The 24,084-nt window shown below is 36.5% G+C and overlaps 1 protein-coding gene across 3 annotated transcripts in view; it reads left to right on the forward strand.

The window, feature by feature from the left end:
• The window catches only part of ARHGAP12 (Rho GTPase activating protein 12), a 76,302-nt gene extending 54,010 nt beyond the window's left edge, over positions 1-22,292 (forward strand). For 2 of the 3 annotated variants that reach the window (XM_030445654.1, XM_030445656.1), the window contains 11 exons: positions 549-610; positions 2,244-2,325; positions 9,452-9,556; positions 9,923-10,021; positions 12,580-12,688; positions 13,426-13,545; positions 16,339-16,437; positions 18,749-18,826; positions 19,672-19,806; positions 20,098-20,200; positions 20,622-22,292. In XM_030445654.1, coding sequence (XP_030301514.1) covers positions 549-610; positions 2,244-2,325; positions 9,452-9,556; positions 9,923-10,021; positions 12,580-12,688; positions 13,426-13,545; positions 16,339-16,437; positions 18,749-18,826; positions 19,672-19,806; positions 20,098-20,200; positions 20,622-20,796 — 1,167 coding nt within the window. In that variant the 3' untranslated portion in view covers positions 20,797-22,292. The remainder of the gene's footprint in view (positions 1-548; positions 611-2,243; positions 2,326-9,451; positions 9,557-9,922; positions 10,022-12,579; positions 12,689-13,425; positions 13,546-16,338; positions 16,438-18,748; positions 18,827-19,671; positions 19,807-20,097; positions 20,201-20,621) is intronic. The other variant, XM_030445655.1, reaches the window with a different exon arrangement.
• The last annotated feature ends 1,792 nt before the right edge of the window (positions 22,293-24,084 follow it).

Here is a 24,084-nt window from a genome sequence, read left to right on the forward strand (position 1 = left end):
TAAGTAGTTTAAAATTCTAGTACCCTGCTTGGGGATAGAATAAAATAGGACATCAAAGAAACATTTCACTCATCTGCTTTTGAAAACATGTTAATATTTTTATAAATTTTAACAGTGTTTTGTTTAAAATATATAATTATGTTAAAGTAACTTGGAAAATTTTTTTCAGGGAATTTAGGCTGTTTGTCAGCCATCTACTTTTTTAGAAAAGGACAGAAACAAAAATGTGCTGTTACACAAGTCATTATAAATTTACATTTTAAATTTCCACTGTTTAGTACTAAAAATGATTTAGGTTGGCTTGTCCAAAGGGCTTAGACTTTAAAGGAGAGCCTTTTATGTTCTGAATGGTAGTGAATCCCAGAGGAACTGGGATTTTGCTGATCTCTGTATATTTAAATATATTTATGACAGTTTCTTGAAGTTATAACATGGGCAAAAGTGGTTCATTGCAGTAAGTGATGATTTGTGGGTTGAATTCAGTACCTTGATGGCAATAGAAACAGCTTTTTGTTTTGTATTTCTTATGTCTTACTCTTGTCTTACAGGGTCAGGAGAAGTATGGGTTATTGAATGTAACAAAAATGACAGACAATGGCAAGAAAGTCAGGTAAGTCTTCTAGGACTTCTAGAAATACATGTATGTTAGGGTTTTGAGTCAGGGATCTGACTTTTGTATTAGAACAGCATACTGGATTTTTAAATTTCTTTTTTTTTTTTTTTTAATTTTTTTTATTTTTTTTTTTTTATTTGCCTTACTGGTTCTCAGTTAGGATACAGTGTTTTCTTATCCCAAAGTATGTGGCTCTCCCAGTGAGCTTAAGATGGACTTGAGGGAGCCAGAGGCTCATGGATGCCAGGGCTCCCCACAGGGCAGTGATTCCGTGAAGATTTACTGATGACTGGCAGCTTTCTAAAACAGGATAGATTAATTTATTTAAGAGAAAAAATGTAGACAGGAGTTTGTCTTATTCCTTGGATAGAGTTGGTGTAAGATGGGCTTTCAAACTTCCACTTCATCTTTAACTTCCAAGGAGTGTACATGTCTTGTACTCCCTAATTCTTCCTTCATTCTGCTTGTGAAGAGTTTGACGCAGAATGTATCACCCAACATTTATCTTGCTGTAGGTGATGAATGACCTCATTTCTGGCTTCCTGTCTCTGCCTTGCAGGCAGACATTTGCATTATAAATCAGACTGTATAATCAAGTAATGCTGTCTAACTTACATTGCTAGTGTCCTTCCAAAGAGTCAGTGTTAGATACTGCATAAGAGTGGCACATCCTCAGATTAAATTTAAGTTTGCTTTTTACTGGTTTTACTTACTATTTTTTAAACTTTAATCTTTTAGATCTAATACTGTGTTACATCTAAATCAGTGTTTCATTTTTGGTAAATGCTTCATGGTTTTCCAGCACTCTTTTGATATTCAGGACCACCCTGATCTAGTCCAGTGCAGCTGGGCAGCAGCTCTGACCCCTGACTTAGTTCCCCAGAGGTCCTCCTAGGAGCTTGGTGAAAGGAAAGGGAGGACAGTGGCTTCTGTAAGCTGCTACTGGTACAGTAGCTCTCACAGTTTATGTTGTATTTATTGGAGTAATTGATTTGGATTCCTCTGCTGCTGTACAGAAAGATGCAGCATGTTCATCCTTTCACTTTGAGAGCAGTTGAATAATAATTCATGTTTGGGCAATGGGAATAGGTTGTCAGGGCTTCTCAAGAACTTTATTTTTGTAACCTCAGGAGGACACATACTGAAGCATAAAAGCAACTAGTCAGACATCTGGAACAACTAATTTTTTCTTTTTATGCACTGTGGAGATATGTAGCAAATATGCTATTGCCAGTGTAAATGAGCTTATTACATAAATGTGAGACATTTACATTCCAGTTAGATGTCATCAATCAGTTTCAAAATTATACAGTACTTTGGCATAATCTCCTAAATACACAGTAGGCTGGGTGTTCCAGATCAGCCCCTTTGAAATTATAATTGCATGGTGTTTCTCCTGGTGAACTACTTCCACTACTAATTATCTTTGTTTGATTTAGACTTTGATGGTCAGGCTGGGACTGTTAAACATATGTTCACTTCTACAAATATGATAAAAATGAATACTTACTGATGGCACCACTGACCATTTGCACTGTTAAGTATATTAATATATAGGTCAACTGGGCAACAGTTTAAATTTCTACTTCCAAAGTCAATTTATCTTACATTTGGTTACAAATATTTACAGGAAGAACTGGATGTCATCGTGGGCAGTGTTACAGGGTTCATCCTTGCTGTTTACTAAAACCCAAGGAAGTGGAACTGGCTGGGTAAGCTCAAGAACAACCCCCACCCTCACTTAAGTGTTTATTATTACATAATGCATGAGCAGTTAAAACCCTTTTATTTTTAGGGCTTAAATACTAGAATAAATGTGTTAGCAGGAAAGTTAGCAGGAAAATAGCTTAATGTAACAATTATAACATAGAATGAGGAGAACTAGTTGTACTTCCTTTTGTTTCAGAAACATTTCTGTACTCAGTAAGTATGAAACTGATAGAGAAGTGTTGAGGTGCCCTGTAAGCTTGAAATTTAGGCTTCAGGCCAAATATTTTTGCATACCTTATAGTGTGTTTGTTTAAACAGTTGTCTTACCATTCTCGGATGCTTTTTTGTATGCTCCAGGTAATTTTTGAATGTGATACACATAATAAAATAGTCCGAGAGCTGGCTTGTTGCACTGGACTATTTAAATAATGTAGTATTGCTGTCTTAACTTTTAATCTCTTTGTTGTTGGATTCCATATTTTGTTTGGTATCTTGGCAAGTATTTGTATCTACTTTGATGTCTGATGACGACCTAAAGAGAAATTTCACATTGAAGTTATAGCTATGATTTTTATATCATCTCTAATTTAATAGCACTATAATTAAATTGGCTATATTTATCCAGCTGCACTCCCACATTAATAGGTATAGAAGTGGTTCTTTATCTACGGCTCATTTACCTACTTTTTAAGGTCTGATATTATGTGGATCTCCTATAATAACTTAACATAGGTCAGATTCAGTATTCATTATTCAAGTGTATTGTCATGTGAATTTCAGCAAAATTGCATCTTTCAGATGTACGCTATCTTGCTGTGCTTTGCTGATCCCTTTACTCATCTCACTTTCTCCTACTGCACTTCTTTTTGGGTAGTGAATTGGTATTGTCAGTTCTTTTCTAAGGTATTGAATTTATTTCAGGCCTGCAAACATATTTTTGCCCTTCTGTTCTTCTATGGTGGGTGGCTGGAAAAAAATGGGTGAGGATTGGTAAATAATAACATTGGGGGTAGAAGAGGATGGGAAGGGTCAACTTGGGCATGATGATCAAGCAGAGGAAAAGAGAAGGGAAAGAAGAAAAGTAGAGATTAAAGTCATGACAGAAGGTGAATTACACTGTCTAACAGGAGGTGGACTTGGTGACTTAGGGAGTTCTGCCCACACTGTACGTGCAGAGGGGAAAACAGGTGATGTGCATCAGACAAAGGACAGAAAAAGACATAGCAACATATATGTGTGTGTGTATATGCATGCATACAAACATACACACATATATGAGTTTTCATTCATAAATACACACACACACACATACACATATTGACTTTTCCACCTGTAAACATTGGGAAACTAGGTAAATGCAACCACAATTATTCATCGGTGAAAAAAATAGTGCAGATAATACAATGAAGAGAACTATTTTTTTTAGTGTAACTTTTATAGCAAAGTGTGTTGGAGAAACATTAAATAACATTAAAAGGTGAGCTTTGAAGCTTTTAATCCCTTTTACTGGGATTTGGAAGGTTATGAAATTCCTCTTACCTTCCTTCATGCCCTTCAGTCATTGTCATTCAGTCAAGTACAAGTTTGTCAGCCCTACCTCATAAAACCAGAAAATTTGCAGCTGTTCTTAGATGAGCTTTAGTATTTAGTCTTAGTGTGCAAAGAATGCCATTATTTCTGCAGCACACTAAAATTAATGGTGGAAACTGATAACTTTTGATTTACTTTTACAGCTACAGATCCAAAAAGTACTTTAATTTTAAGTGTATAAATATGCATGTTTGGAAAATAAAACATTTCATCTGAGTAAGTACTCAAGTTCCAAAAACTCATTTGCAGCTGCTAATACTTGTAATTCAAATATAGCTGTGGATCAAAAAACCATCAACGTATTTAACTATATGTTGATATCATTAAAACACACAGTGCTGAAGTGAGGTATTGTTCATGAATGTATGGTACTGTTAGGAATGACTGTCCAAATGAATTATCCATAAAAGATAGTCATGCAACTCTACTTATTTCTTACGAATACTAATGTAAGTTGTGTTACACCTTAAGTGTAATACAGTGTACAGTAATTTCATGGAGTTGAAAAAAGGCATAGTTTTTTTTAAATATTTCAGTGGACTAAAGATATAGTCACAGTACTTTTGTGTGTGACTGTCAGGCATGTATACTGTCAAGTACTGGAGTAGTGTCAGTAAAATAAGTATCAACAGTAAGAACAGAGCAAAGTGAAGCTGGAAATATTAAGGGAGAACATCTTTCAAGGACTGCAGTTGGCAGTAATTTGTAATTAAATATTCAACACACACTCTTTTTGCTGTGTAGGAGATTTTTTTGGGGGGTATTAAAACTTCTACCTCACCTCTCAAACTTTGATCTGCATCAGCATTTTAATAAGGTGAAGTCAAGTCTTGACAGTTTGACATATGATAAGAATTAAATTTCTTCCTCACCTTATGAAGAGAATATTTGTTTAGCATTCATCTAGTGATTGATATAATCATATCTTTGTTTTGTGTGTATTTTTGTGACTTCATCACTTTTCTTCCTTTTTCTCATCAAGTCATTTTGCCAAGGGGGCTCAATTCCTGAGCTCTTGCTTTCGCTGCTTTCTTCTTGGAAAAATGCTCTCAGTCGTCGACCTGCTGTCACCTATGTAAACTCTGACCAAGTTTCAGCTATCACTGTATGTGGTGTTGTTGCATGCCTCTTGTCACTGTAAGGCTATTTGCCACTAATCTTAAAAGTAAATCTGAATTTTTCCAAGTTTTAAGTTCTGTCCCTTCATATAACACCTTGTGTACCCTGTTTTCTGAAAGTCATCCTAGGTGCACATTAACACAAATATATTGCCATAATCCTGTAATTGTTCTAATGGAACAAAGAAGAAAGATTATCAGGATTATCAGTGCCAGAATTTTAACCTCAGAATTGTCTACTATTTGAACCACTAGTTTCTCCACTAATAAACAGCATGGTATCATTAGTTTTTAATGGATACTTTATGTCTAATTCTTTCTAACACAAACTTTATGTCTAATTCTTTCTAACACAACTAATTTAGGATGTTCATAAGGTGTCTATAATATCTTTGATCCAATGATGTACATGTTGTTGGTTAATTCTAGCTTTAATTGGAATCCTCAAGAATGTAAATGTTATGCATAAAAGCTGAAAGGAAAAGAGCTCAAGGATGTTCTGGCTACATGCCATATACAGAAAGATGATGTAAATTTGTAGGACTCTTTATATATAATTTAACCATCTGCAATTAGCCATGTTTTGAAATGTAGATGCCAAGCACAGAAGTGCTGCTCATCAGAATCCAATAAAATACTGGAAGTTAATACAGTAGTTTGTTGTTCAAGGTGCATTAGGAGGAATGCAGATAATGATAGTAGTGTCAGAAAAAACAAACAGGCTTGACTTGTTGCATCATAATAGTAGGCTTTTTCAATTAACCCCATGCTAAAAATTATGCAGCTGCCCCTTTTTTGTCAAATGTATTGCTAGGTATGTGGAAGCTGGGGAAAGGTAGTTTGTACTCAGTTTGGTATCTTTAAAAAAGTTACTTCCTGCAAGGAAATACGTAGATTGTAAAAATATGTTTTTAAACAGAAATGTAAATTTTCAACTGTTAAAAGAAGGTATTTCTCAACTTTTGGTGTGAATGAGTTGTAATAGTTATTGCCAAATTTTAGCAATGGGGCTTCATAAAACACAGCAAGTGGTAACTGTTAGAACAACTCCTCTGCCTCTGCCCCTTGTCCTCAATGTCAGTTACAGTGGTGGTAAGCCAAAAGTGGGTAAACAAGGAAGCAACCTTTTCAAGATTCATTTGGGCAAAGTCTGTTTACTGTGTCTATAGACAGGGATGCTGTATGTACATTACAGTTCATTGATATTTCACAGCTGAGCATGCAGGAGCTCAGATCATTGCCATGAAAAGTATTTGGAATGTAAATACTCCTCTGAGTCCAGTTAGGGGAAAAAAACTTCCATCATTTTGCTATGTTAATAAGAAATATCTTTTTTTCTTTTTTTTTGTCAAAGCTTTGTTTTACTTCCTTCACCATCCACCAAAGGACAATCTGTCCCCTCAGCTCTTATTTCTGCCAGTGAGGACTTGGAATTAAAATGTTCTACCTAACTTGAATTAGAAACAGAATTACAAGAATGTCAGGTGTCATTTGTACCTCCAAAGTTTTCCTATAAATAACATCCAGTTCTGTTGCTAAAGAATGCTGTAATATATCACAGTACAGACCACCTTGTTTTGTGGAGGTTTCCAGGAGTTGGAGAAAACTCCTGAAAAGATTGGAAAGACCTTTTGTTTGTCAGCACACATCTTCAAGGCAATCCTTAAGCATCTATTTACAGTGGCTAATGCAAAAAAACCCCAGCCCCTATTCTTTACAAAAAAATAGATGTTATCTCTGCCATATAACTAGCATAGGCCCATTCCATGACTGTGCTTTTTTTTCTAGAAAAGGTGCCTGAAGTGACTCTAGAACAGCAGCACCATGTATAGGCCTCTCCCTCTTTCTGTCTTCGGTGTCTTCCAAACCTCTCAGACAGCTGAAAAGAGGAATCCAGCAATGATGAGGTGTCTGCTAGTTAGGTTCAAATTTATATCCATTAGTGTTGACTTGGTAGTGTACTCTGTTTTGAGAAAGTAGGCTTTATATCTAGGTGGAAGTAGATGCTAAAGAAAAAGGTTTCTCTCTCTCTTTTTTTTTTTTCCTTTCCTTTCTTTTTTTTCCATCTCTTTTTTCTTTTTTTCTTTCTTTTTTTTCTTTTTTTTTTCTTTATACTGCTCCTAACAAAACCTGGTTGCTTCAGGAGGGTTCCATTGCCTTTAGCCTACGCTTGTATGTGGAGCACCTGAGCAGCCCTGTATGGGACTTGGTCCTGAAAGCTTTCAAGGAGGGAAATGAATGTGGGCATCTTGTTTGCACACACCCAGATAAGAACCTTGATAGGAAAGCTTGTAGGAGAGCCTGCATGCTAAGCTTAAAATTTTGTGAACTAAAGAGATTTAATTTGTGATGAGTATGAGTACTGCTTGTGCAAAGGTATGGGGAAAGACTTCTTTTTTTTACCTCTGAGAAATTTTTGGTTTGTTCTTTTCTGTAATGCTGAAGGCTGTTGGGTCAATAACATGGAAAGAGTGCAAAGGTATTCAAGGTAGTACTGAGACCTGTTGGGTGGGTAGTTCAGCAAGCTCATAATACACTGCAGGGCTTTCCTTTTGTGAAAAGAGCAGACACTGATATGCTTTTTTTATTATAATGTGTTGATTTTACCTGTAACAGGTCATCTCCTGTGCTTCCAACATCATCTGCACAGTTTTCTAAAGAGATGGGCCCAGTCCTGCAGAGGATTTTAGCATTAGGCTTCTGCTCTTTTCAATGCCAAACTCTAGAAATTTCCTTTTTTTCACCAACATGCAGCAAGATTGTTCTAGGCTGTCAGGAAGTGTGTGGCTGGGACACTTTGGTCATATGTGAATCAGTTATGTGACTCTCTCTTGAATAGGCAGCTGCTGCCCATAGCCACCCGCAACTGCAGCAGCCGTAATGACCCAGATTGCTCCTGTTCCTGTGAACTCCACTGCTGGGCTGAGCCTCTCTCAAAACTTCTGCTAGAATTAATAAGAAACATTCTTGGATGATATCTGAAAATTAGTTAGAAAGCAGAAGGTTGTGGCAGGGTTTTGGTTTTTTGGGTTTTTTTTGTTTTTTTCCCCAAGTGCTTGTTGGCATTGGATAAATTAGAAATATTCCCCTATTCTGGTATTTTATGGGTAAAATAAAGTTAGGATGCTGCTTTCCATTCCATTCCAGCATGTAATTGCTCTGAGGACTCGAAGCAGGGAGGATTTCTAGTGGTAAACAGCCTTTCTGAAATACAATTAGCATTAATTAACATCCATGGCAGGAATTTAATCAGAAGCAGCCAAATTAGTTCTGTTTTTTAATTGTTTTTTCTTACCTTGGATGTGACTGTTCTTGGTCAGGCTGGAAACTTCATTGTCCTGGGGTATATTGTTCTCCAGTGTTGTCACATAAACAGCAGTCACACATCAAAGACTTTTAAAAGAAATAGGCAAGAACCTTCTTGATGGGTCAGATGCTACAAACTTCCCCTAGAAGTATACAGCATTAAATTTCTGTGCTACAAGCCAAGTCACAGCTTTCCCTGTTCCGTGCTTTACTTATTTTACTTACAGTTAGAGCCTTTTTGTTTGTGTGGGTCATTGAACTGGTTCATTTGATGAATGGTATTTCAAAACTATGTGGTGTATGTTGAAACACTAGTTAAAGTACTTCATTTTAAAAATTTGGGATACCAAATACAAATGTAAAAGTAGTAGGTAAAAACCCCTCCCTGATATTTTCCTCCAAACTGAAGGGATAGTTGTGGATTATGTGCTTTGTTAGCTCTTTGGTTATTGGCTGTTTGTTCAGTACCTAGATAGTGAGATTGAATTCTGTTTACTTCCTAGGGTATGCTTCTATACTGCAATAGAAGCACTAAAAAAAAAAGTAAAATAATGTGAAAAGCTTTGTTGGATACGTGTGAGTGTGTGAGTGTGTGAGTGCAGAATAGAGAAAAATGTCAAAACTGAAAGTTTTCTTTCAGTGCAGGAGGGAAGTGATTCCTGTCTAGCAAAGCTAGTATTTCTGGATTGATTTTTGGTTTTATATGCAACTGTTGATTAACTGACTGAATTTTTTTTTGTGTGTTTAGTTACTTGCTAACCAGTTTTGTTTAGAGCTTGAGCCTATCTTAAGCTACAGTCAAGTGCCATATGGACTTATACCCCTTGTGATAGGAAAAAAAATCTCTGCTGGAATCTGATTGGCCTGTAAAGTACACAATTTTTAGAGCTTTAGGCTGAGCAACGTTTAGTCAGCATGCTTATAGGGTGTTTTCTGTGAGGTGTTTGTTTTTCTGGCATCATGCCTGTTGATTTGTGGCAAAGTACTGTATTTGGGTTAGGATTTTGGGACTGTAGGTAAGGTATACTTTATTGGAAGGATTGCAAGACTGTGTACCTGTAAGGAGCTTCTTTGGGTTTTTTTAAGTTTGTCATCGTTGTTCCTTTTTTTCCAGAAGTTTGGTGTCAATCAGTCTAAGCCAGAATTTACAGTGGATCTCAAAGGGGCATTGATTGACTGGGCCTCAAAGGACAAATCCAGCAAAAAGAATGTTATTGAGGTAACTTTTTATTCAAAACTCAAAAAACCCTTCAGGTTATGTGTACCTTAATGACTTAGGAAATTTTCTCTCAACCTAACTTAAAATAAAAAACTTTAATTGAGCTTTCTGTATTTCTTCATGCCATCTTAGCAGACATATCTTATTACCTGCAAGAAATGTTCATTTTTAGTATGTTTGCATGGGACATGCTTTTAAATTCTGAGCAATCTCTTTTTTACTGTTTTCGCTGTTAAGTTTTCGAAGCTGGCTATATATTATCTAATAGTCATGAGTGGTTGAAGTTTAATTTAATTTAGGTAATTTCACTTTTGAATTCTAAAGTGTTTATCAATTCTGATGGTATGTGGTTTTATTTCTTTAAAGCTAAAAACCCGCCAAGGAACTGAGCTCTTAATTCAATCCGATAATGACAGCTTTATTAATGAATGGTATAAGGTTCTTAACTATACCATCAACAATCAGGTATGTGTTTGAATCGTGAAGGCTCTATTTTCAAGTTAATGTTATTTAGTAAGATAATCGATGTAACAATAACTAATGCTTCATGTACATCTTTATCTCCTGATTTCCTTGAATATGGGTAGGAGGTTGAGGATATGGCAGTTTCTGGTGGTGACAAGGGACATATAATTAATAATGGCAAAGGGAAAAGAATGGCCTGCTGGATTTAGAACCAGGAGGTCTGAGCTAACCTCTGGCTTAGAAATGACCTCTCTTCTGTGGCCAAATATTTGTTGTGTCTCTGTAACTTAAAAGGTTCTGATAGAGAAGAAGTGAAAGGGGGAGGACAGCCAAAGCAGTGCTTCATGACTTGCATCAAACAGCATTTGATACTGCTATTCACTTAATAAGGCAGCACTGAAGTGCAGATAAAAAGCTCTGGCAAAAGATGGTATTATCTTTTCTTATCAGACAGCATAATGCCAATTATTTAATCAACATAAAAGTGATGAAGCATTTGATCTTGATATTGCCAAGAAAGATTTAGCATCCTTGAATTCAGAAGTTTGAGATATTTGGTAAAATATTTCTATTGTATCAAGTTGACTTAATGGGTATTCCTAATTTTTATAGGCACAGGTCTGGCTGCTGTCCACAACCTGCATTTACGTTGTTTTCAGTGCCAGTAGCTTTCATTTCTCTTAGCTCTGATAGTGTTTTCCACCCAAACACAGCAGGCCAATATGCGTAGTTTAGTTTCTTTGTATGCTTATGGTTTAGGCTTCTAATCTTCTGCTCTCTCCTGGTATGAAAATGTCATGACCTTGAATAACCAGGCAAGGCAGTCACTCAGAGATACCCTTCCCCTGTCTGCCCTGTGTAATGTGAGTCCACTTCTCCACTTGTTTAGAAATGAAAATGGAAAGGCTGAGATACAGATGAAATGAAATCAAGGTATTATCTGTCAGGCTGGGGAAGTGAGTGATGAAATAGGGAGAGTTTGACAGCACGCTGGAGGAAACAATGTTATAATACTGATGGGATCTGCTGGCCAAGGGGCCTCAGATTACAAGGGAAAAGTTCAAAAAGTACATTATTAAACTACGTGATAATTTGGAGCACTTAAGCTTTGTCTACAAAAATCTGTAAGATCTGAAGCAAGCTTCTAATTTTGGAAAATTTATGATAACACTGTTGGTAAGTCTCTTTTCCAGGATGGCTATGGCTAGTTCTAGTGTGATGAGATCTTTTTAAAAAGCAGCAAGTTAAGCTTAGATTTTATTTGCTTTGCTCCTTCAAGCTGCTATTGTGGCAATATCGTGTACAAGAGAAATAGGGTGCACGGGATGTGGCTGCTCTATTTTACATACAGAAATTTCCAAGTTATTTGATTAGACTTGTCCCATAATACAAACTAGTATCCTGGCAATTTTTTTCCAAAACTGTTAAGAATGCTAAAATTTATCAGTTCTGAAAAGCTTTGAGGCCTCTTGAGGAGTGCACTGTCCAAATGGTCTTGGTGGCTCAGGGAGCCTTAGCAAAGACATAATTTGGGCTGTTGAATATATTGATCTTTGATGTGTAAAAAGAATAACCAAGGCTTTTGGAAAGCAACAAGGGATAATCATAGAATGGTTTGAGTTGGAAGGGACCTTAAAGACCATCTGGCTCCAACCCCTCTGCATGGGCAGGGACACCTTCCATGAGACTAGGTTGCTTAAAGTCCCATCCAGCCTGACTTTGGATGCTTGTAAGGAGGTGTTTAAAGCTAGCTCTAGCCTTTCAAGTTGAAGTGCAACTTAAAGAGGCAACTATGCTTCTGCTTAGTTATTGCAAATTTGCCTTGTTTTTGAAATGTCATTCCTTGTAACAAAAGACACTGTGCAGTGAGATTTTTGAAACCACATAGAAGTGAAGTTTGTTTCAGTAGAAGTGAAGTAAGAAGTGACAGTTTTGGAAGCACATATGTTGCACTGAGACAAGAGGAAATTTCTTCTTCTATATACTGGTATGTCTGCAGTCATGCACGTACTGTAGGTATGAGGCTGCTAGTAGGCAGTTTCACAGACTCTGGTATCATTTTCAGACTGAATTCAGTATATGTTTTGACAGTGATAAAATTTTCCAACTGGTAGTTATATTTTCTATTAAAAATTTAATTAGGGACATCAGAAATAGGATAAGTGGCCTAGAAATTACTCTGTCCAATCACATGTAGCAGACTGTGAAATAGCCAGTGTTTGCTTGCAGGATTTGAAAAAACAACACATTGCTATTGTTTATTGGTTGATGTAATGAAGTGTTATGAAAGCGTGGTTGTACTTTGGTGTCCAGCAAAACTTTCTTCATTGGGTCTTAAGATCAAATACTGTTTCTCAAAGTTATTCACTCTGCCACTGAGAGTGGTATCATCTCTGAAGATGCTTTTAGCATTTAGAGTTGAGTTCAGGAGACAACCAACTGAATATCATAGGGAAAGAAATGTTGTGTTGTAGAACTTTCTACAGGAAATGTTCAAGATAATGCTAAATTCTATGAACTGTCAAACTGATCTCTGTGTGTCTTCTTAAATCTAATAGGTAGTAGAGTCTGATGAAGCATTAGAAGATGAAATACCAGATTCCCCTGGGGTGGAAAAACAAGACAAAGAAAAAGAGAAGGAGAATAAAGACTCTAAGAAACTTCGTTGTGAGTTGAAAATCTTACATTAATTGATTTTGCAGTGTCAGCTGATAATTTTTGCATCCTCTGTATTATGTGTACTAACACATAGTACAAATTCAAAAGGACAGCTAGAAATTAAACTACACGAGTTCAGAAGCACTTCCATATAATTCATTATACATCCTAATGCCAGTTAGTAGCTTTTTTCCATGTTTTATTAATCGTTCTTGGAAAAAAAAAAGAATGCTCCTGCTTGTCACTGCATGACACATGAAAAATAGGAAGTGATAAACTGGTTTATTTTCAACGTGTTGTCAAATGCACGAACAGAATTTCAGAGTTAAATTTCTTTTAGCTACAGAAATTTCTTCCTATGCACAGAAATATATTAATCAGACAGACTATTTTCTCTCTTACCTCTAGGCCTTGTATGTAATTTAGAGGAAAGTATTTCTTTCAAAATAGTTAACTTGATGAAAGGATGCTCTGGTTTTAAAATTCTACACCAAATTCTTAGGCAAGCTAGCATTTAGCTAGTTTCACAGGCAGCATATGGTTTTAAAAGTTTTTGTTGTTTTTTTTGTGGTGTTCGTGGATTTCCAAAAAGTTAAGGAAAATAATGTGGATGCATTGCAAATTCCAATAGGATTTTTTTTCTTGTGGTTTGGAGCTTAATTTAAAAAAAGAAATGTTGGTTCCTTGGAAGGTAAATGCAGTATTGTTTCCGTGGATACTCATGCTAAATATAATTCTCTTTTCAGCTGTGAAAGCACCCAGCAATGTAGATTCCACAGATCAGAAAAAGACTAAAACAAAGCTGAAGAAGTTTCTTACACGGCGCCCTACATTACAAGCTGTCCGTGAAAAAGGCTACATTAAGGGTAAATGAACCTTTTTAGCAAAGCACATAACCAAAAAGCTGAATTTCATAGTTCATGTGTAAAATGTGGTTAAAATTATCTTGTTTCAGAGTAAGCCACATGTATATGGCTCGTTAAACAAAAGTCTTGGATGTATAGTGGAATGTGTGACTGAAAGCATTTTTCTAAGCGCTGCTGCTAGCTGCTACACTTAACTGAAGGAAGTTGTCCTTTCCTTTAGTTTGTTACTGGCAAAACTGCAGTGGAAACTGAGGATCCAGAAGCCTGTTTGGATCTGGAGTGTATTTTAGCTAGAGGGTACATTTAGTCTGCTCTTCTGAGCTCTTCTGAGGTGATGATGATTTGGGCAAACAAAGGAAATGGAGAAGTCATTTGGGTACAAAGCTGATTGCATGTACTCACCTGTTTCACAAGGGTTATTTTCAACTGTGTGCCATCTCATAAGAAATGAAATATTTAAGCAAACCAGGATAAGTGACTCTTAGCTTAAACATATTTTTTTCCCTTTTTTTGAATGTATGCATTTTAAAAATTGTTTTGCAAACAATGAGTCTTATGTATATGCTTACCTCAAAATTATGAAAGAATTTATTTCCATTTGTCAAGGTTATAGAAACTTTGAGAGAACAGTATTTGCACAGGTTTAAGTTAATGTGTTTGTGTAAATTATTGACTTGGTACTCACTGTAAAACTTTATTAATTTATTTGTATGCTATAGCAGTACTTGCAGGTGATGTTCTACTAGGGTCAAGATAGCGTACGGGTAGGCAAATATCAGACCAAATCATAATGTGATTTGCCTAACTACCTACTTTAATAGGTGTGCTTCTGTTGTGTGTGATGTTTGATATATTTGTGTATCTGCAAATATAATCTAACTGTAAATGATAACATTTTTGTATGGGATAAGGAGTCATTATTCCCAGACCTTTATGTTTTGCTCTGTTTAAATCTTAGTATTTATGTCATGGCTCACTGACGTAACTTCTGGCATTAGCAAGAGTGAATGCTATGCCAAGTTTTATTTGTACGTAAGCATGCTGATGACTGGATTTTTAATAAAGACATTAAGGAACAGAGAGTTTGTTTTTATTTAAGATGATGTTGTAAAGTTTAAAAGTTGGATCTGTGCTTTACAGTTTAACATTTACTGTATGAGTGAAAAAGACAGAAAACTTTATGAAAAAAGCCCAGTGTACTTTTGTGGCTGCTACAGAAAAAGCTTAATAAGCAGAAAACTGCAAACCCAGTATGAGCAGAAAAAAGTGCTAGAAAAAGCATGCCCTAAACAGAGGTGCACATGTGCTAAAGTTTTGTTGTGGAAAAACAAAATTTAAAAAGCTACTTTAAGAAGATGAGAGGAAAAAATATGATTCCTGTATATGTGGAAATTATGGAAGTCAGAGGCAGTTGTAGCCAATCAGTTTCTTACATGCTAGTGTTGGCTTGTGCCATGCAATCTGCATTGCTTTATGTGCTACAGCTGCATGCTAGCCTGGCTTTCTAGTGTGCAGGCTTTTTCAATTCCTTGCTACTGATTCTGCTTATGTAGCTGGCTGCATGAGTAACAGGACTGAGGTGTTTTGAGGCTCTGTTCTGGCCTTGTACACATACAGCTCAGAATAATGTTACATGACAATTTTCATCCTGTATCATTGGTTTAGTGTGCTGTTTGAAGTTCCTAAAGTAATAGATGCAAGTGTTAATGAATCTGCTTAAATTTCTTATCATCAAAAAGGGACTGGATGCTATGCATGATGAAAATGCAGTTTGTCTTGCATAAACTCTGAAGTATGATCTAGATACTGCATAATAGCTATTTACATTCCTTATTTAACAGATTAAAAAACCTAAAACACTTTAAGAGTGTGAGCTTTACCTCTCTATCTCAAGACCCTATTTCAGTCTCATGCATCTGAACAGGAGAGGTCATCTTTGATGAAAACCATGGAAATGGGTCGGAGAAGGATTTTGGTGAATACATAATGTGAAAGAGGAGTTAACATGTTGCCAAAATACACAGAATCATTATAAGAATCTTCTCTTCCTGAGCTGATTTTAATTTTTTGTTTGAGTTCATGATAGAAAACACTCCTGGATTCTGTAGTTTTTAAAACAAGGCTAAAAACCACCATTGCCCATAAATATCTGTATTTAGATTTCAGCCTCACAGCCGGGTTGTTAAAGCGCAATCATACTTACATCCATTCAGAGCTTTGTGATATAAAGGTCTGCCACGTACAAGTCCATGTCAGAACTAAAAATGCTTGAAGCTAAAGACTCTACATTAAAGTAAATAGTTAGGTAATGCTGTTGTTACACAGTAGGTGCAATGAAAGATGAAATATTACGGTTTTTTCCCCAAAGCAATGCCAGAAGCTTTCACTTTGGTTAAAGTTAATTTCTATTCAGATTTTTAGTGAAGATTACATCAAATATATTTTGAACTCAGAACAGGAGTGTAATAGGATATTTGAATCCATTAAATTTCTCATTATAGTAAAGACTGTGTGACTTACAGTTATCTCCTGGTGGCTTAAAATAATTTCAGTAGCAGAAGTCCCTTACTCAGAGACTCATATTTAGGTAACTGCTGACACTTTTTCTTACTGGGTGCTGCTTCTTGCTGGGAGCTGTGGAGAGCCCTTTTCAGAACTTCCCAATTTTCACTCTAATACTGTGACAGTTGTTCCCTGTGGTGTTTGGCCTTTCTAGAGGTTTGTTTTAAACTGAACTAGTTCTGTCACTTGAGTCCTGTTCCACTGTACATCAGTCTCTCTGCTTGGTTCCAGATCAAGTGTTCGGTTCCAACCTCACCAGCTTGTGTCAAAGAGAAAACAGCACGGTGCCCAAGTTTGTGAAACTCTGCATTGAGCATGTTGAGGAACATGGTATGGTGAAATTGTTTCTAAATCTGTCTTGCTTACCATGCTGTCTAATCCTTAATATGCTGTGGATATCTTTGGGGAAAGCATTGTGAAACTTGTATCTGTAGAGAGCAATGAGCTTTCAAGAGTGGGTGGAGGCAGGTGGGACCCAGAATGGGATGAGGGGACGAAATCTTGTATTTGGCATATTGACCTGCCTTGGTATTTTTCAAGCTGAGGAGAGGGCAAGAGAGTCTTCTGGCAGCAAGGCTTCAGGGAAAGGGGGATTGCAAGTGGTAGAGCTCAGTCTGTCAGCATTCTTGTCAGATCAAAAGACAGAGGGAGACTTTATTTTTTGAAGGTTTTAGCATGCTAAAAAGAATTTATATTAAAACTACTTTGAAACAAACTTACAGAACAGGAACACAACTTTTTCCATATATGCTTTGACTGCCAGAACACAAAGTTAAACTGATTACTATGTCAAATTTTGTGCAATTCTAGAGATGGAGTCAATATATGGACACTGATCATTTTTCTTTGCTTTCATTGAAAATCTCTCTCTTTCCTAACAACTGAGATAATTATATTTTTGGAAGTTCTTTGTGACATTCTGGGTTGCCTGATGTAAAGGGATGTCTTCATATTTTCATTGAAAATATGGTAGCTGCTATTTCTGGCTTGGCTGTAGTCTGTCCTGGTTTTCTTGCTTGTTTCTTGCTGTTGCCATTGTCATTACCTTGGAAAGATAACGGAGAGAGGGTTATGGAATCTCCAGAACTGTAATTCAAATATATACCTGTATGTAAATCTGAGAATGTTCTATTGGGAATCAAGGTGTTACAAGGGAATACTACGTGTGAATTCTAAGGCATCTACCATAGGAACTACATTTAGGATTTTGTTGCACCTGTAGTCCTTTCTCAGTGCTGCTATCTTATGGCCTGGAAGGGGAAAAAATAACTGCTTCATTGCCTTCCTCCAGTTGAACAAATTGCTGCCTTGCTTTTAAGAGCAGAATTTGTTCGGGTTTTGGTATGCAGTTTGTGAGGGGCTATTTTGCTTTGGGGTTTTTTTGTTGTTGTTGTCATTTCGTTGTTTGGGTTATTTTCTATTTTGTTTTGTTTTGTTGTTTTTTGTTTTGTTGTTTTTTGTTTTGTTGTTTTTTGTTTTGTTGTTTTTTGTTTTGTTGTTTTTTGTTTTGTTGTTTTTTGTTTTGTTGTTTTTTGTTTTGTTGTTTTTGTTTTGTTTTTTGGCTTTTTTGTTTTGGGCTTTTTTGTTTTTTTTTTTGTTTTGTTTTGTTTTTTTGTTTGTTTGTTTGTTTGTTTGTTTTTTACTTTTTATTTTAGAGACAGGACTACAGTGAAGATAGTGGTGAAGTTTTCCTTTTTTAAATACCTGAGGGGAGGCTGAAAGAAATGAGCAGCTTTTTCCCCCACTTCTCCAACTCTTCTTTTTACTGCCAGTACCCTTCAAATCAGTTCTTTCTCTAAAGGAATGACTAGTGGATTGTGGGGAAAAGGGATTTGTCAGATGGTGCTGGTAACTGTGCTGTGTTGCATCAGACAACTACTTGAGGAGCTTCAGGGACTGCAGGTATTCTGGCAAGGCTCACTCTCAGTAGCACTGACTCACATGATGCATTCAAGTGGCATTTCAATTAAATTATTTACCTCCTAATCACTTCTGAGTAACTGCAGCTGCAACCACAGAGACAACAGTTTTCTTCTTTTCTGGTTGAATGCGCAGTGTTTTAAGGGCAAGGGCTGCCTGTTTGAGTTCTGTAGGCTGTGGGTAGTGATGAGTGTGCATGCACATCCTTCCTTCTCCATGCAGACCTGGTCACTTGGCAACTTTGAGATGCACTCTATGCATGACTTGGTTTTATTTTTCTTAACTAAAACCATACATTAAAAAAATCGAACAAATTACACAAAATAATTGGTTTGTGCATGTTGGACTCCCATATACCTGCTGCCCACTTATCACAAGCATCTTAAATGAGACCTTGTCTCATTAGGGAAACTTGGGAGCTGTTGCCTCACCCCTCACTACTACTGTTCTATGTAGGAAGTTCTGGAGATCACTGAGCTTGATGCTGCCAAACTTGTGTCAGCAGACTAAAACTCACATATGCCCTTCCAAAAAAGCTAGTTTAACTTTTTTTGGGGTTGTTGTTGTTTGTTTGTTTGTTTTTTAACCAGCTCTTCATTGCTACAAGGTGGGGTTCTTTTGTTGTTAATTTTGCTGAGAAGACCTATAAAGAAGCATCCTAGTGATTTCAGAATTCGTGTATGTGTTGAGGTGTTAAAATGGATTTATCCCTTTGTTTTAGGACTAGATATTGATGGCTTATACAGAGTTAGTGGCAATCTTGCAGTGATACAGAAGCTAAGATTTGCTGTCAATCATGGTAAGCTTACTTCAACTATATTACAATTACATGTATTTTCAGATTGCTGTTTGTAGAAAGCAGGAAAAAAAGTTCTTAATGTGCACCTACAGTCTTTCATGCAAAATGTTTGTTACCTTCAAAGTAAAATTACTTCAAAATTGCAGAATTTCATGTGTAATATATGTAATTTGAAAAGCCTAGCATCCTGGAGGTTTGGTCTTACGTGGAACATTGAGGCATTGCTAGAAAATAATTCTGAAGAATGGTGGTAATAGAATTTGAGGGGAAGGGAATTATGTAAAAAAATAACTTGATACCTTATATTAGTGGAGGCTTAATGTGCTGTTTTTCCATTAAAATTGTGAGTCAACTCTTTAATCAAGATCACTACAGCCCTTTATCATGGGGGTGCTTAGCTTCTCTTCCCTCTACTGTGTGTCCATAAGCCTTTCATGTGGCTTATATCTTAGTGTTTTGCTCAGTGGAATTTAATAGGCAGCTTGCAGCTAGGAAGAGGACAATAGCCCATCTACAGTGTGACCTCTCATTTCCTGATTGATGGGGTCTAACTAGATTTTGTTATGTCAGCAGCTCCTTTTCCCTTCTGGAAAATGCTCATGGTGTATGGGGGCTGTGCATAGTGCAGTAGTCTGGTCATCTCTTGAGTGGTTGAGTTTTTTTGTAACTCCTTTTATACTGCTGCAGCTCTGCATCCCAGCAGAGAATGGGCTGAAATGGAGCAAGAGCATTAATTGCTTTAAAACCAGCAAGTATGGAAGAGTAATTAAGTTTACAGAAAGGGGAAAAAAACACAAATGAGCACTTTTAATTATTAACATCAATTATTTATTTTTTTCTCTCAGATGAGAAACTGGACTTGAATGACAGTAAATGGGAAGATATACATGTCATCACAGGAGCTCTAAAGATGTTTTTCAGAGAATTGCCAGAGCCACTGTTTACTTATAATCACTTCAATGACTTTGTCAATGCAATCAGTAAGTCTGGAAAATGCACCTGTGCTTTTTTTTTTTTTATTATTTCTGCTTAATATGTACAATTCATTTAATTATTTTTGGATGGTAAAAAGAATGTTTTGGTTATGAGCATCTGTAGGGCTTATCTGGAATTGCTTGTCAGCAATGCACAGACTGACCAGGAGGTGGTAGTATTTTATCTCATATTAACACTGCAAAACTTTTTTTCTTTTATTCCCAGTCTGTTAACTTTCCTGCTAAATTTTAAACAAAATGACTGAAGTTTTGTTTCTACACCTTATCCCTTTACAGAACAAGAACCAAGGCAGCGTGTCCATGCTGTTAAAGATTTAATCAAACAGTTGCCAAAACCAAATCAGGACACTATGCAGGTACTCTTTAGACACCTGAAGAGGTAAGTAGCAGATGGAAGGAAAGGCTTTGTATTGCTGATCTTCCCTTAAAACTAAATAATCCAATTGAAAGCACTAGGTGACTGTTCCTATTGTTGTTGTTTTTTTTTTCTTGTCTATATTTGACCTGATGAAAACAATATATCAATCTGTGTTTATACAAGCTTGCAGAGCACCAAATGGGCTTTAGACAGCATGTGTCATTGTTGTGGTGTTTACTGCCAAGTTCTTATGTTCCAGGGATTGTGAGAGGGATCAGGAATAGCATTTCAAAACAAAACATTACTGTACTGTAGAGGGGGGAATCACAGCACTCTTATGTCCTAATTACATTAAATAAATATTGCAAATAATATTTGCTTTAGACTAACTTTTTCCTGTCATCTCACTACTGCTAAGTCTGGGCGGTTTGTTTTTTTTCAGAGTTGTAGAAAATGGAGAGAAGAACCGAATGACCTATCAAAGCGTAGCAATAGTTTTTGGTCCAACATTATTAAAACCAGAGAAAGAGACTGGTAACATAGCTGTCCATACAGTATACCAGAATCAGATTGTAGAATTAATTCTACTGGAATTGAATTCCATCTTTGGACGCTGACGTTTTTCTTGGAGTAGAAACTAAAAGTGATGGGTTGGCAGCAGTTCTCCCATCAGAAGAAAAATCCCTCACTGTACATGGTGTATTATGTTTGTGGACCAAGCAGCAACTTGTTTTTTTGCACTTTTGGGGGGAGGAGAAACAGGAGAAATGTTTGACCACTGTAATGCAAATTAAAGACAACACTTTAGATTTCTTCAAAAAGCTCAATGTAAAAAGTTAATTGAAAAGTTTATAATTTGCCTTTTTTAAAGTAGCATTGGAAAAATGTAATATAGGTTCATACACTGGATTTCTTGGAGAGTAAAGCTATTAATCTCAAACTGGATAATCTGTAATTTAATCTTAAAATTCTTCCACTTGATAGGGAGAAGTCCTATCAAATGGTACGGAAAATTCAGTGAAGTTGCATATTAAGCCTGTATATTACAACCTACTCAGATCTGTATGACACTTTTCCAAGGGGTTTCTGCATGCAGTGACTGTCTTAATCTTGTACTAACAGTTCAGTTGAGTTATTCAAATGTAATTTCTCTGGTCCTTTTTGCCTCCTTTTTCTTCTAGCTTTCTTTCCTTCTTTCTGCGCCTCCCCTTCCCCCCTCCCCCCCTTTTTTTTTTCTTTTTTTCCCTTTTTTCCCCCCAGCAACCTCTCTGGAACTACTTTGCTGCTTTATACAACAGCACACTATTTGAAACATTGAACTTGTAAGAATATCCAGCAATGGATGTTTGTCTTGTGACATAATAGAAGTAATATTTAATAATCATGTTCATTTATTCAGGGTATTTCCTGAGCTAAGTTTTTGTGTTATACTGATTTAAAGCTACAATCCTAAGTAAATACCAACTGTAACACTGTATTGAGTTTTTGTTATAATGCTGTCCTAGTGGAAGTTTCTTGATGTAAATACAGGCTGTCCTTTTGATTCTTGTATATAATTCAGTTCCTGTATAGTTGTAAGAACACTTTAGTCATACATTTCTAATCATGGGTAGATTAATGACAGTAGCATAATGTTTCCAGTGGATGTCTGAGTTTCAGCTGGGAAACAGGTTATGGGGCTGGGGGAGGGGGGAACCTAACTGTGTGCACTTTTAGATGTTAATTACATTTGCGGGCAAATAACTGTAATGCAAATGGTACTGGAGAAATACTGAGTGTGCTTGCTAAATTGTTAATGCACTACAAGAGGAGCCTTTTAGGTTATTTAATATGTACAGGATACATTACAAACATGTATTATGAATTCTAACATCTACAAATAGTGAAACTCATTTTTTTGATAGATAGATGTTTGATGGAATCCATGATGCTAAAATTAAGATTTTCTTTTTACATTAATGTAGAATAATTTGTAAAATTGGTTTTGAAAGATTTTGTTACAGGGAGCATGGTCTGCTGAAGACTTTTTTTAAATGTATTTTTCTAGACTAACTGCTGTATCTGACATACTTGTTATGTCTAACATGAATAAAGTAAACCATTAGTTCTTTTAGAGTTTGCTGTTCCCACTTCAGACAACATGAACCCCCTTTAAACAGTAAGACAAATGCATCTTGCTGCTTAGTATGGGTACTACTTGTGGCAAAGAGTTTGCGTGCTGGATTAAATGACAAATGCTTACTTTTGTAACTTGACAGTTTTAGGAACTTCCCAGTCCCTTCTTTTTAACAACTTAAATTCTAACATAAGGTTCAGAGAGGGTAGAAGTAATTTATGGATACAAATTTGCTGTCTTTAAAACAGATCCCAACTTACTCAGAACCTACTCTATGGAAGCAGATATACTGGGGAAATAGTTGTACTCTGCCTCTAATACGTTGTAGATCTTTCATAACAGTTCTGGCTTGCAGCAAAGGGGATGTGTGGTGAAACACTGAGATGTAATCAGATGAATGGTATGAGAATTCTGTGAGCGTAGGGCTTGCATGAAAAGTCTTTGGTGATAAAAGAGAAGATGAGTTACCTTGTGGCTTTCTCACTATCTTCTTGTGGTAATGGTAAAGTCTTGTGGTTTGTTGCAAAGCGACCTGGGTGAGGATTGTGATAGCTCCACCTCAGTATGGTGCCAGCCTCTTGGCACAAGGGAGCAGTGCCCAGCAGCAGGTGTGCTCCAGGCTATAGAATAGATCAACACAGTTGAAATCTTTTGCTGTAGATTATTCAAATCCCAACTTCAGCTGTTAAATTAAAAAAAAGAATTCCCACTGCTATATGAGAGGGCTTTTCCACAGGTCACCTTTTCTTGTACGAGTGTTACTTTTTTTCAAATAATGCCTTTTTAAAAGAATGTGATAGAGGATGTCACGCTTTTCGTTGTATTCCCCCAAAATAAAACATTTTGTTATTATGACATATAATGTGGCTTTGTGCAGTGAAGTTGTTACGTTTTTATGTCCTATTGTTTTAGGTTTTAGCTGTGAGAGGAGAGAGTATTCTTTTTAATGGAAAGAAGTGTAGCTAAACCCTTAAAACACTGAGGAGGAGGAGGAGGCTGTCCAAGCTGATGGTGTGCTTGTCATGTCCAACTTGAAACTGTGTATGTCAGCACACTGGGTTTCTTCACTGTTTAAAATACCTTGTCTTGTCCCTGCAGTTGGCTTTCTTTTAAAAAATCAACAACAAATTTTTGCACGAACACAAAAGGGGAAAGCTATTTCTGTTAGATTAAACATAATTAAATTTATATATTCCTCAGTTTGGGCTCTCAGTTAGATTAGGTCCTGGTTTAAAACAGATTTAAAGACTAGAATATAAACTTTTGCAGCCATGCTACTCACAGATACTGAAGGTCAAATATTATGACCTTTGCTGAAACTTTGTTCCAGCACCAGGAGCTCTGTTGAGCTCTGTAGTTCAGCTGCACAGTGTTAGTACTAAGCAGCTGTCAGATGCACCGATCTGTACTAGCTGCAGTTTTCTTTAATTTAAAGCTTGAGAGAGAAGTGGCCACAAAAAAGACAAGGCAAATATACACAGTTGTTTAATATAAACCATTTTTTAAAAATCAGAGTAGCATGTAAAAGCAGCTTCCTGCATGCAAGCAGATAGGTGATACTTAATGCCCAGGCTCAGGCTTTTCTCCCCATCTTCACAGAAAGCCACAATAAATTCCCTTAGTACTGAACCCATTGTATCCTGGCAAGCAAATCCTCCACTCACCACAGGAGAAAAGGAGTTGATAAGTAATACAGTATCAGTTTATTCCTACATGGAGCCCTGACTTTTTCCCCTTAAAGGGAACAGCTTTATTTAGGCCCAAAATAATGATATTTCAGAATCAATTG

The sequence above is a fragment of the Calypte anna genome, chromosome 2, assembly GCF_003957555.1.
Source record: "Calypte anna isolate BGI_N300 chromosome 2, bCalAnn1_v1.p, whole genome shotgun sequence".
Lineage (NCBI taxonomy): Eukaryota > Metazoa > Chordata > Aves > Apodiformes > Trochilidae > Calypte > Calypte anna.